This window comes from Akebia trifoliata, chromosome 6 (assembly GCF_017979445.1).
Source record: "Akebia trifoliata isolate Shusen 1 chromosome 6, ASM1797944v1, whole genome shotgun sequence".
Classification (NCBI taxonomy): Eukaryota; Viridiplantae; Streptophyta; class Magnoliopsida; order Ranunculales; family Lardizabalaceae; genus Akebia; species Akebia trifoliata.
Window position 1 is genome coordinate 3,477,120 of NC_141380.1, and position 13,490 is coordinate 3,490,609.

General features: G+C 32.7%; 1 protein-coding gene across 2 annotated transcripts; it reads right to left on the reverse strand.

The window, feature by feature from the left end:
* Positions 1-5,478: 5,478 nt before the first annotated feature.
* LOC147399663 (telomere repeat-binding protein 2-like) lies at positions 5,479-12,836 on the reverse strand. 2 transcript variants are annotated; one of them, XM_086445117.1, is made up of 10 exons: positions 12,426-12,836; positions 10,930-11,148; positions 10,122-10,839; positions 9,823-10,005; positions 9,654-9,716; positions 9,475-9,554; positions 7,444-7,685; positions 6,901-7,173; positions 6,755-6,818; positions 5,479-5,873 (listed from the first exon to the last, which is right to left on the reverse strand). In XM_086445117.1, exons 2-10 carry the CDS (start codon positions 11,008-11,010, stop codon positions 5,691-5,693), a joined length of 1,887 nt encoding a protein of 628 aa, XP_086301243.1. In that variant the 5' UTR covers positions 11,011-11,148; positions 12,426-12,836; the 3' UTR covers positions 5,479-5,690. The 2 variants fall into 2 exon arrangements, with proteins under 2 accessions (XP_086301243.1, XP_086301242.1); XM_086445116.1 differs by having other exon boundaries at positions 9,805-10,005; positions 12,426-12,832.
* Positions 12,837-13,490: the final 654 nt, after the last annotated feature.

The window sequence follows — 13,490 nt, forward strand, 5'->3', positions numbered from 1 at the left end:
AATAAAAAGTCACGATCCAAAATGGTATCTACGTGGCACATTTGGATTGGAGAATATGTTTGTTGGACTGCGTGCCCAATTTGATTAGGAGTCGGAGCTGTTTTAAAACTCCAATTGAAGCATGACACATAGACACTGTTCTTATTTTTTATAAGAACGGGAACCGTGTTGGATCATTAGTCTTAATCAATCTCTATTTGTTGAATTCGATGGAGCCATCTTAACTATTCATTTTCTTTTTCTTTAATTTTGAATATAAGGTTCTAAGATAAAGGGGAATGGAGAAATTTTCCTTCATATGGCCCACTCTGATATTTATCACAAAATATAGACCATTCACACCATAAAATCTAAAGAATGGTGGGACCATAGTTATCGATTAGTGTCACGTGTCTTAATTATACGTATATTTTTATATCGTCATTTCTTTTATTAATGATAGTTAATATTTAAATTACCAATTTTTGAGATAAGACTTCGATTTGATAACTATAAAGAGAAAAACTCATTGAAAGGTAAAATCAAGAATCTTAGTCTTAAATTCATCTCTTATCCAAAACTCTATCATGTGCCCACTCCGGTATTTGTCGATTAAATGGATCAATATTTGATTTATGTCGCAATCAGACTTGCTTCTTGGATTTTTGTAGGTGTGGTTAGGTCAATTTCTTCAAAAAGATTGATGTTATTGGTTTTTTATTCTCTTCCTAGATGTTTGAATCCAAATTTGGGGTCCATGGCCTTTGAACAATGAACATTCATGGAGGAAAGCCATTAAATAGTTAATTACTTGAGCATGAAGCCAAGAATTAAGTCAAAGTTTCTAACTACTACTCATTTCCAATGTCTCATGTACATAACTCCAATGACTCTCGATAAGTCGGGTCTAGTTCGAATCAAGGTCGATCTAGAACCAATATGGTAAGGATCAGATTAGACCTTTGTTGGATTGGGTTTACATTTACATATATAAATTTCATATATTTAAATAAAATATATATAATAACACATCTGAATTTGTTATAATTTTGTATTTTTTGAATTGGGGATAAATGTCTCTTTAACTGTAATTTTGTGGTTGGACAAATGTCACATCGGCCTACAATACATTTATTTATTTTTCCTCTTCACTCTCTATAATTTTATTATATATTAATTTTAATTAATTTTATTATTTTTTTATCTCTTAACCTCAATTTTTTTAAGACAACGGTAAGACCTACTTTATTATCTTTATTTTTCATATCCTTTAATTTTATTATATTTTCTCATTTACCCATTTAATCTATTTTATTATTTTTCATCTTTTATCTTTTTCATCTTAATTTTTTTAATAATACCCTTCCTATTTTATTTTATTTTTCACTTTTACCCCCTTTAACCTGACTTTAGAACTCATAATGTTACATTTTTGTATGTGGTGGGTGATAAATTTTCCATCAAACTATAGTTTTGTTGGATCTACTTTATTTTCTTTATTCTTCACTTATAACTTTATTTTCTTTTAACCTATTTTATCATTTTTCATTTTTTTTTACCTCTTTAATCTCAATTTTTTTAATACTATCTTTCAAATTTTATTTATTTATTTATTTTTTATTCTCTTAATTCTCCCAACAAGTTATAATTTTATGAAATCCACTTGATTTTCTTTACACTTCACCTCTATAACTTTCCTATATTTTCTCTTTTACTCCTTTAACCCACTTTATTATTTTTTGTATTTTACCCTTTTAATCTTAAAAATTTTCAATAATACCTTTCCAATTTTATTTTTTACATTTTTATCCCTCTTAACCCGATAAAGGATATCTATGCCATAGGTATGGACGAACTCTAGTATAATATAATTTTCACAAATTTTCATTTTTTATCAAATTAGAATTTTATTTAATCAGAATATAATTGATAAAAAAAAATTGATCTAATTTGTCAAATCATATCCCTTTTGAGACACAAATCCTTAATCTAGATTCAAAGTCATCGCATCGAAATTGATTAGATTTCGGGTCTAATCCAATCCATTGACAAGCTTATTACCTCCATGCATGTTTCAATGGCAATGAATCAAAATCCCACTCAACCCAAAAAAAAAAAACAAAAAACAAAATGATGAATCAAGAAACTCCCATTACATAGCCAACCGATAGATGCCACGTGGAAAAAGAAACCCCACAGTTGGAGTTGTTGGGGAAATCACTTAGTCATCCCAGGAATCTCAGGTCCTCTCTCCCTCCTCACTTTCTTTTTATACTTTTCTCACTATTTTCAAATAATTATGTCTTTTATATTGTCTCTTATAATGATAATGTCCTAATCAAGGTTAGTACATTGAATGTGAAATTCAATGGCAATTTCTGTCATAATCAGATATGTTTCCAGAAGTATTTCAACTTCAAACATATTTAACATATGTGATTTTTTAACACAAGTTATCTTCTTATTTTTTTATTTTTATTTTTATGGAAAGAAACTCAAACTACTCTTTATTTCTTATTTTGTTATTGACCAAGAAATCTCATAAGAATATAAGATGGTGAGTTTGAAAAAGCACATCTACATATGCAAATGACTTATTAAAATTATGTCTTATTTATTAGGGGTCGTTTAGTAATCATTTTCGTACTGGATTATGAGTTCAATAGTCAATTTTAATTATCGGCTTCAATTAATATGAGAGATATTAATGATATTTAATAATATTTAATCAATTTTTTTTTTTTAATTGAAAAATAAATGAGGAAATTACCAAAAATAGAGCAGAAAATTTGAATAATTCACAAAACGGTGCGCTATTCAAATTAATTTCGAAAATGATAATTTATCTTTTTCAAGAATAAGTTTTTTTACCAAAGTGGTAAGAAATAAAATGAACAGTAATTTTTACATTTTTCATAACAAAAATACCATTCTCTTTCTTCTACCATTTTATCATTTTTGCCCTTCACATTTATCAAAACCTAAATCTTTTATATAATAAAGATATGAGGGTATAAATGTAATTCAAATGTAAATTTAAAAAAAGGGTAATTAAGTAATTTTAATATAAAATTAAAAAAAAAAGTTGGGTACAAAAATTGTAAAAATTCATCCTATTTCTGAAGATTTTGATAATAATAATAAAAAAAACTTATCCCCAAAAACGGTAGAGTATCATTTTAGAAATTAATTTGAATAGTGTACCATTTTGATAAATTTTCAATCTTCAATGCATGTTTTGATAAATTAACAAAAATAAATTATGTTAGAAATAAGAAAAAGTAGTTTTGAAAAACAAAAATAATTTGACCCATGGTTTTAAATCTTGTTGGAGATGGAGACGACTACATCTTAGTATTGTCCACCAAGACGGATAGACAAGTCAAACGTATCGGATAAGATTTAAAAGCATGGTTCATTTGTCTCATTGTTGAACGAGATAACTCAAATGTATCGGTAAACTCATCCAAGATGACTCGGTCTCTTTTAAGGACGAGTCGAGGTGTCGAAACGAGTTTGAAAATCATGATTTGACCTGGATGTTTGGGGTCTAATCAGTGGCCAACCTAAGTTCTAAAGCATTCAACCCAAGCCCAATCAAATTCAAGGTCAGGCCTCTAAGATGCTCAATCCAAACACCAACCTAACCCAAGGTACTCATAACTAATCCTTGTATTGGGCCTCTTGGTTTGGCTAGTCAGCATTGGGCCTGTTGGTCGGCACAATCCATTTGAAAAAACTCTATAATGAGAGATGAGAGAAGGGTGGGTTTCAAGGATTAGTTTTAGTCACTTTATGCCGGCTAATGAACGCTATGAGATCAGGCCTAAGGCATAAAACAAAATATAGAGAAAAAGACTAAAATACCCAAAAACAACAATTAAGTACATAAATATTTCTATTATCATCAAATACCTAGTATTCTGTGTGTAGGGGAAGCAGAAGCTCGGAGTTTGGGAAGCTGCATCCAAGGGAATCTTGCTTGGTACAGAAGCTGACAAAAAAGTAGTAGAAGAAGTAATAGAGAAGGTCGAATTGATTCTATTGTCTCATCGATGAGTTAAGAAGAATGAGGGGTGAAATCGTCATTTCATAGCCAAACATTTTTCGGTGTTAGCTTCTCATAGTGGCCCTTGCACGAAAGCAGCCCCAGTAAGGCTTCTCAAAAACACAGTTTTGGACTTCCCGCAAAAACTGTTGAAATAGACATCGTTACCAACAAACATGCTTTTCGGCTCAAAGCCCAAAATGTTGCTTAAAAAAGCCGTGACAAACAGATTCTTACTCTTTATCATAGCTAATCCTTTTATTGGGCCTCTTGTTTTGGTTACTCAATATTGGGCCTGTTGGTGGGCCACATTCCACATTAAAAAACTCTATAATGAGAGACGAGGGAAGGGTGGGTTTCATTTACCTATATATCAGGCTAACGATACTTTTTTTATTTAAAATATCTTTTTTTAAAGGAACTTGGTACTTCTCTCACTTATACATGTATTTTGTATCTCTCTATTGACCAAATCTGGATAGAATACACTACAAGGATTTCCATGTTAATCAATCAAAATCATAATAGGAAGAACAGCCCACAAATCAGGATTTCTCTTTCTAGAATCTTGATTGCAATCTTTTTATTTGGATTTTTAGTTGGGATTTATTTGGAAACTCCTAACATGTCATTTGAATTTTTTTTTTTTGTGGGTAGCACATGGAGTATCCTCACCTTTGGTGAGACTAATCTTCTTGGGGTCGCATGCACCATACGGCATTTAAGTAGCCACATTTCTGTGGAGGGGTATGTAGAGATTCGAAGACACGACTTGGAAAGCAAAAACCCAGTTGCTCCTTACCATCTCAGCTAACCCCCGGTGGGTTTGTCATTGAATTTTTGTTTTTCTATTTTCCTTCAACTATATATTAAAATTTTATATAATATACAAATCAAGATTTCTCTTTCTAGTTGGTCATGTACGTGGTTGTGTAGATCTTCAACATATAATATATCACTTCATCTTATTTGATTTATTTTAGTTCTCTGTTGTGTGTTTCCATTTCTATCTGTCACTCAAATTCATTCGAAACAAAACTCTTTTATTGTTGATCAAACATTTGCTCATCAGATTCTCTTTAGCAAGACCCATGTGGTTCCCACGTGCCTATCCAACAACCTACCTAATCCTGTCCCTGACTGATTTCAATTAACAACAATAAAGAAGAAACCCATGTTAAGGTAGCCTCAACTCTATTGGAGTATGAAAAATAAATAAATAAATAAATAAATAAATAATCTCGAGGAAAGAAGTCTATGTATGGTTCTCTGTGCACTGCCACATCACACATCAGTGCAGTGTTGAATGCAGTGTCGAACGAAGTTAGTGTAGCACTACTCTTTCATTAATGTTGAACAATTACAGAGATAACATGACATGTCAGAATGCACCTTAAAACTTATTAATCAATTATAACAAAAAAAAAAGAATTCTTTTGGAAGAATGGAACTTAAATGAATCAAATCTAATTAAAAGAACAAGATCTGTTAGCATGCTTTTTACGCATCATCATTTACAAGTGCCAGCAACCTATCTACAATGAAACACATTGCGAGTGACTTTACGAACAATATTACACAAACTATCTGTCTGCCTTGTTTCCCCATTTGTCATCAAATTTTTACATAAAAAAGAATAATCAGCAATCAGTGATACATTTCTCTACCCCTTAATTTGCTCTGTTGTCCCCCCCTCGGTCTGCTGCTTGACATGTTGTCTGGGCTGTTTTTGAGACCAGTAAGCGTGGGCAGATAGGACCCTGTCCAAGAGCTCCTGAGGAACTGGTTCTCCCCTCCTTTGCTGAGGGGCTATTTTTGCTGTGTGCACCAACGTTTTCCACTTATCCTGCACACACACCCACACCACCATGTGAGTTTAATTCTAAGTCCATCACAATATTATATTATATTGTCTTCGAGTATATATAATATAATATAAAGCTGAAACTTATGAAGCAGTTTTGCTTTTCTACCCAAAGAAAGATTCAAGGGTTGTTTAATATAATAAAAATACAAGTAGAACAAGAGGATAATCTCATTTACTAAAAGGGATAACGTGTGTGACTAAAATTCCTAAGATTCCTTGGGACCAGTTGCTTTATTTATAAAGCAAAGACCAACTATTAGCTCACCAGAAATACAAGCAATGATGAATCTACCAACTGTGAGCTCTAATGGACCTACCTATTAGGACTTAATTAACTATTATTGAATAAAAGAAAAACTTAGGGCCATGTATAAAAAATCTAGATATTTTTTTTTTCCTTTTCCTTCACCCAAAAATAAAAAATAAAAAAATTACTGTTTTGGAATTTTCGGAATAAAGTTTCTAAGCTTTCCATTCAGGGCCTCACAAGGAATATCCTAGACGATAGTTAATCGCGTGGAGGATTTGACAAGGAACTACAAAAAACAGTCATAGTTTATAAGAGGAGAAAAATAAAAATGCCGTCACAAAGGAACAAAATTACAAAACTTAAGAGAATCTAGTTGAGAACAAGGAAGTGACTGTCAGTTTTGCTACAAATGTTTCAATTTTTAATTTGAGTCTTCTAATAAAAGTTTAGAAGAAAGTAAAAAAACAGAACAGAAAATAAGTGTCATGTAAATACTGTGAGGTGGTAGAAGCGTAGTTACTGGGTAAAGCAACCGTTCTCTTAGATCTCTTTGTGGGCACATAAATATGAAAATATGAAAATATGAAAATATGAAGATATCATTGCATACCTTCAAGTCCACAAATGTACGATGCTTAGCATTATCAAATGCACGTAGTTTAACATCACGCCATCTGCAAAACAAGAAGAGCGTTAAAACTCCATATGGTGTGAATTAGAATCCCACTCAATTGGAGAGTGGTAACTGTCCCACACCTTCCAGTTCCAAGTTTTTCAATGGCTTGAACAAGTGCTTCTACTTCAGAGACAGAGAAGGGTCTTCTTATTCGGCGCTGAACAGGTTCTGATCGCCTAGATTTTTGGTGTGAGGGAACCACAGCCAATGCTTCCACACTCATTGCGGGAACAACAACCAGGGCTCTGGAATCTGGTACGATTTTGTCCATCGACATGTCAGTGGGAGTGGGAACCGAATCATCGTCACTCTTGACAGAGTTGTCCAAATTAGTCATTGGAGTCATCGGGTACCTGATAATAGGTTTTAAAAAAAACAAAAAAAACAAAAAAAACAAATGGGGAGTGAATTTTGATGATTGTCTGTCAGAAATAATAGAAAACTATTTCATAGTTAGTTCTGTATTAGTTTTTGTACTCCAAGGACACTTTGATAATCATATTGAAATGATATGTATTTACCATATACATTCAAATGAAAAGGTTCATATTAAACACAATAGGGTGTTTCCGTTCCATTCAGATATCGGAAACTATAGAAAACTTGGACCATATTTGGATTACCTAGTTAGCAGCTGAGGTGCTTCACAAGCACGCAGAAAGGGAGGTTCTTCAGGGCATAGAGGTGGAGGAGTGTTTGCCAGGTTGGGTTCCAATGCAAAACCCAAACTCTCCAGCTTATCATCCTGACAGATTCCAGTCTGCAGTAGAGTTTTGTTGTCATCCTTGACCTTCTTCCCCTGAATAAGTAAACCAACTTGTAGTCCTTCGCCAAATATAGTAGTCACTGCCTCTGTTACCATCCTCTACACAACAAATTACATACCATAAGCATACATAATTAGAGATTCAGCAACCATGGCCAACAAACTCATCCCCATTTGTTAACATACAAGTAATGTCTCACTTAAAAGATGGGTGGAGTTAAGAAGACCCAAGAAGGCGAAAGATTGGGGTAGAAGTATATGTACAACAACTGACTAGCAGGATTGTCTGATTTGCACAATTTTGGTGCTGCTCCCAATAAAAAAAATCCCATTTATAGGGGCACCAAAATAATGAAATATGCACAAAATGTACTAAAAACATCCGGGAGAAATTTGAGATATATTCCATCCAAATACCCAAAGTTTCCTTAGAAAGACAAGAAACTTCGGGCCTGTTTGGATACCAGGAGCAGAACTACTCTTCTAAAGAACAGAAGCTGAAGTACTCTATGGAGGAGCTGGAAAAGTAATTCTGTGCAGAAATGGCGTTTGGCAATCAACTTTATGAAGTACTGGCAGAAGTACTTTTGTGCTGGAAGTCTGTTTGGGAACCATACTGACTTTTCATGACTTCTAGAAAAAAGACCAGAATACCCTTATATTATACCAGTTACTGTTTTTTATCTTTTAGTGTCATAATATGCCTTCAAACTATACTGTTTTTGACATTTTAACTATAAATATTAATATAATATAATATAATAAATATTAATATAATATTTTAAATATTAAATATTAATATAATATGTTTAAATCCATTATACTTAAAATTTTAAAAAAAATTTGACTGACTGTTTTTGACATAATATGACATAATATTTAAAAAAAAAATTGACAGACTGTCTTTTAGTGTCATAATATGCCTTCAAACTATATTGTTTTTTACATTTTAACTATAAATATTAATATAATATAATATAATAAATATTATTATAATATAATATAATATTTTAAATATTAAATATTAATATAATGTGTTTAAATCCATTATACTCAAAATTAAAAAAAAAATTGACAGACTGTCTTTTAGTGTCATAATATGCCTTCAAACTATATTATTTTTGACATTTTAACTATAAATATTAATATAATATAATATAATAAATATTAATATAATATAATATAATATTTTAAATATTAAATATTAATATAATGTGTTTAATTATAAATATAATATAATATAATATAATATTTTAAATATTAAATATTAATATAATGTGTTTAAATCCATTATACTCAAAATTAAAAAAAAAATATTTAATATTAATAAATGTTTCTTTTGTTTGATTTAACGGCAAATGAATTATAAATATTTTCATAGAAAATTAATAAAGTTAAGGGTATTTTGGTAAAACGAACCATTAGATTTTGACTCCCCGCAAGAAGAGTTTTGAGAAATAGGTTTTCTTGACTTCTTCATAAAGAGTAATTTCTTGTTCTTGCGCGGAGTAACTCTTCGAGGGAGTAGTTCATACAAACGCATCCAAACGACTTCTAACTCCCCGCAAGAGTCAGAAGTAGCCAAGAAGTCCTATCCAAACGCCTACTTCAGTTCTTCCACAGTTCCACCACCAATGATATGCAAACTTAATTTCCAGGGTACAGAACATGAATGGTAAACAAAAACTCATTTTTCGGTAATAAGTATTAAAAAAGAATATTTATTTTGGAGACTTTTTTTCCACTCAAACTTTAAAGTGAAATATAGTTTGAAACCTCCTTATTTACTTTCTTCTAGTCAAAGGCACTAAACTTGATCATGTCTAATGCAATATGTAGAATGAGCCTATGCGCTATATCCTAAAAATAAGATTGGATGGTCATATACCTTCAGTGATCCAACAGTTGCAGTTTCAGGAATCTCAATGAAGAATTCTGGTACCCTAAAGGACTTGATATTGAGCTTCACTGAGTAAAAGGAAAGACATTGTGTGTAAGAACCCCTCAATTAAGGATCCAATTAAGACGATAAGCACAAATACATCAATTCATCAAAGGAAGTCCTACCATGAGAATCACTCGATCGTAAGGATGATTCTTGGCTATCCACTGAAGATGATGCCCCACTTGCTGTACAAATGAGCCACAATTATTTAGCAAAAACTACAGATAACCAGGAAAAATAAAGTATAAAAAATAAAATAAGACATAAATTGACCTCTATCTGGTGTTGCACCTGAACCAATTTCAATTGTGTTGATGTCCTTCTTGGGTGAACTATAAATGCCTTCACTACTAATACCTCGGTTAGATGTTGATACTGAGCTTTGCTTCCTCCTCTTAAAAGGAGAATTCCTCTGAGATCTTTGGTGTGTATAACGGGCATTCCTGTTGCTGAAAACAGGCTTCATATCCCCATCTAGAAAAATCAGTAAAAAACTCCAATTCATTTCAGACATCATTGACATCAAATTCGATGAAATAGCAACTAATAAGCGTGGGGAGCCGATATTAACAAAAAAGAAAGCAACTTACCACTGTTAGAAAGTTCCCCACCCTTCAATTTTGGTGCTACTTTCCAATATTTTGATGCCAACAATTTTTTTATCCTTCGATCTCCGGTATGTGAAAGTACCCTAAAGGACTTCGAAGTTACCGTGCAAGTTTGGGTGCACCCATACGAGTTTTCGTCATCATCTCTACTATCTACCTTTACATCATCCTGAAACCTTGGAAAAGGGCCTCGAGGAATGGGATCCCTGCACAAAGGCACCTCGACACTACTGTCTGAGCTGACAAGTGCAGGACGTTTAGAATCCAATTCCATTGGATCCCCTGAACTACAAGTATCAGGTATAGTATCCTGTACATTTCCTTTGTAAGATTCCCCACGACCAGAACAATCACTCTCTGTTTTGCAGGGAAAAAGTCCAAAATCATTCCTGCATTTATCAATCACAGACTCCTTAACACAGCCAACCTTCTCTGAAAGATCAGAATTAACTATTACAGAAGCTGGTCCTGAACTTGCATCACAGCTGCCTTTATCACAAGTTACTAATTTTAGTGGTTTCTCTTCTTCTTCTTGTTCCTGTTTAATGATATTTTCAACAATCTTACGCTGAGCTCTTCCAGCAGATACATTACTAGATGCTGGGGGAGTTTCCCTCTCCAGTAATAGTTTACCAGCTACAGTAGCCAGCAATTCAAATGCACCCATGTGATTGTCCTCAACTTTCCTTTTATGTGAACCCTTCACGTAAAACAAGTAAGAAAGAATTAGTAATTTTAAAATATTATTCAGGAAAACAGAGAAAATTGGAACAACTGACATAATAGTTACCCTTGATGATCTGGAAGCTTTGGGTATAGCAGGAACCTGGTAGCCATTGAATCCATAGTCTAATCTCTTCTGCAACACCATATTTTAGAGACGCATACCAAATATAAAGACTCACGAAGCACAGAGAACTAGCATTCTTAGATCCATTTCAATATCCATAAATCCAAGAAGTACACCACTCATCCATTGCTTTAGTTTGCAGATGTTGAGAATGAAAACCTGTGAGTAGAAAAAGATGAGGTATGACAGGGTTCAGGTGCTTCCAATTTGTCAATTGTGCATATTGAACATAATTCCAATCATATAATAAGAACAAATAAATCAAGTCTACAACAATTTGAAAATAATTGGAAGGTAATGGATGGGGTTAAATGGCATAAAACAAAGACTGGTATATATCTCTCTCCAAAAAATGCTATCTTTAAGAAATCAAAGAGATGAATGAATAGAATTCACAATGAATTGAGACTTTTAAATGACTCAGGTGCAAAAACGAAGAAGAAAAGGAAAAAAAAATCCACATTCACAAGAGTTCCTTCCACACACACACACACAAATGGCCAAAAAGCAAAATTGAATGCAAAACATTATGACATGAAAAATCAGTTGGTAAATCCTGATCCGAAGCTACCCAAAAAATTTCTCTAGGACATTTAAATTTAATTTTTCATAGAAGGGAATTTATCTGTTTCAGTGGTTTATCTCCAGATTGCGAGGATCCGGAGATAAACAATAAGAAATTGAAAACTCCAGGAAGGATCCAAAGAGATGAATCGAAAGACCAGGAATTCAATCAAAGAATGAGAATTATACAAGAGGATGAAATAAATTTAAATCTCACCTCAGATGAAGGATCCTCCCAATTCTAAAGCATTATCACTGTTCTCAGATTGAGAGAGATTTTATATAAAAAAAATAAAATCCATGATCGATATGACAAAATAGCAAATGTTTTAGCAGAAGCAGATGAAAGCTATTACATTTGAAAACCTCTGAATCTTAGATTTCGGTAATCAGTGGAAGAGAATCCCGCATGATTGAATCTCAAATATCTTTTTTGTGAAGTTTCTGAAAATTTGATGAAAAAAAATTACAAATTTATTTCGATTTAAAAAAAAAAAACCTTGGATAGAAGATATCAAAACAATAAGTTTTAAACAAGCAGAATTGTGTAAAATAAAAAAGAAAACAAAATTTAGATTACAATACCAAGATCACTCAATAAAATTTCAAATATTTGAATTAGTTACATTAAGATCGATCAGATCTCAATCATCTCTACAAAGTTCAAGAGAAAAATCAAATTTCTAGAACTCAATTGCTTCTACACTAAAAAAAAAAAACGTACCCTGCCTCAGATCATATTCATCAGAAACCGAATAAAACAGAATCAAAATAAATCTAGATAAAAAAAATTCCACATTTAATCGATAAAACCTGAAGAAAAATCCAAGGTCGTCGAATTATGAAAAAAGAGAGAAATTTGATCGATTTACCTCCAGAGGAACGATTCCTGGTCGGATTTATCAAAATTAAAGAAGAAACCGGTCCGAAAAGATTTAAATCCGGCGAAATTGCTTCAGAATTCCGGCGAGTGTAAGATTAGAGAATTGCAGAAGACTTTAATGAGATCTCGCAAATCCAGAATTCGCTTTAATTTCTCTCCATTTGTGAGAAAAAGTGTTTAGAACGCTATCCTCCCCCCCTCTCTCTCTCTCTCTGTGATCACCAAAACCCTCTGAAAACCGCCAACCATGTCTTAAACCCCTGCTTTTATACGTTTGACCCGTTTAACCGGACCAGCTGGTAAACACCAAGAGTCATCCCACGACAGCCAGTCATCTAAGCCACTTAGACCGGTTCCTTCTTTCGGGTGATCCACTCCTCTTACTGACGAATTACATATTGCCACGTGGAAGTCTCTAGGATTCTACTGGTTGGTCTGATAAGCACGTAATGGTTTCGGAGGAAACGTTGGGTTCTTAAGGAGGGAAAAAAATTTGCAAAATTGCGAAAGTTTCGGAAAGAGACCCGATAAGAATTCTATTTGAAATTGTGTTTCCCTAAAAGGAAAAATAATATTAAACTAGAAAATAATTTCATATTCTTACATGTAAATGACGGAAATGGTGTGGACCTTTGATGGTCTTCAGATTTGTTGACGAGAATCTCGAGAGATGATTGGATGTGAAAAGTTAAAACTTCTCGTTAAATAATAGCCATACATAAATGACTAAACAGATCCCATATTAATTATTTAATGTAAATAGCTTTTGTCGTACACGTATCAATGAGAAGAATATTCGAATTAAATATTCAGATCCCAACCTAAACTTTCGTGCCGTGGCACAGGATAGACAAAAAATGATGAATGTGAAGAAGTTTAAGAAATGGACATCAATATCCTCGAAAACTAATGACAGAATAGTCTTGGAAATTCTTGAGGCCAAGGTTATTTTAGACATTTTATATATATATTTGTGTAAACCACATGAGAAAATATGGATCTAACGGGCATGTTCTTTTTTACATGGCCAAGGTCAAGAAGGACTTTCAATGGA

Bases quoted from the DNA above. Each gene is read 5' to 3' on its own strand.
- LOC147399663 (XM_086445116.1), bottom strand. From the start codon at position 11,010: ATGGTGTTGCAGAAGAGATTAGACTATGGATTCAATGGCTACCAGGTT. The intron at 10,006-10,121 runs GTAAGTTGCTTT...TGATTTTTCTAG, and splicing joins TGGGGAACTTTCTAACAGTG to ATGGGGATATGAAGCCTGTT. The intron at 9,717-9,804 runs GTCAATTTATGT...TCATTTGTACAG, and splicing joins AGGTGCAACACCAGATAGAG to CAAGTGGGGCATCATCTTCA.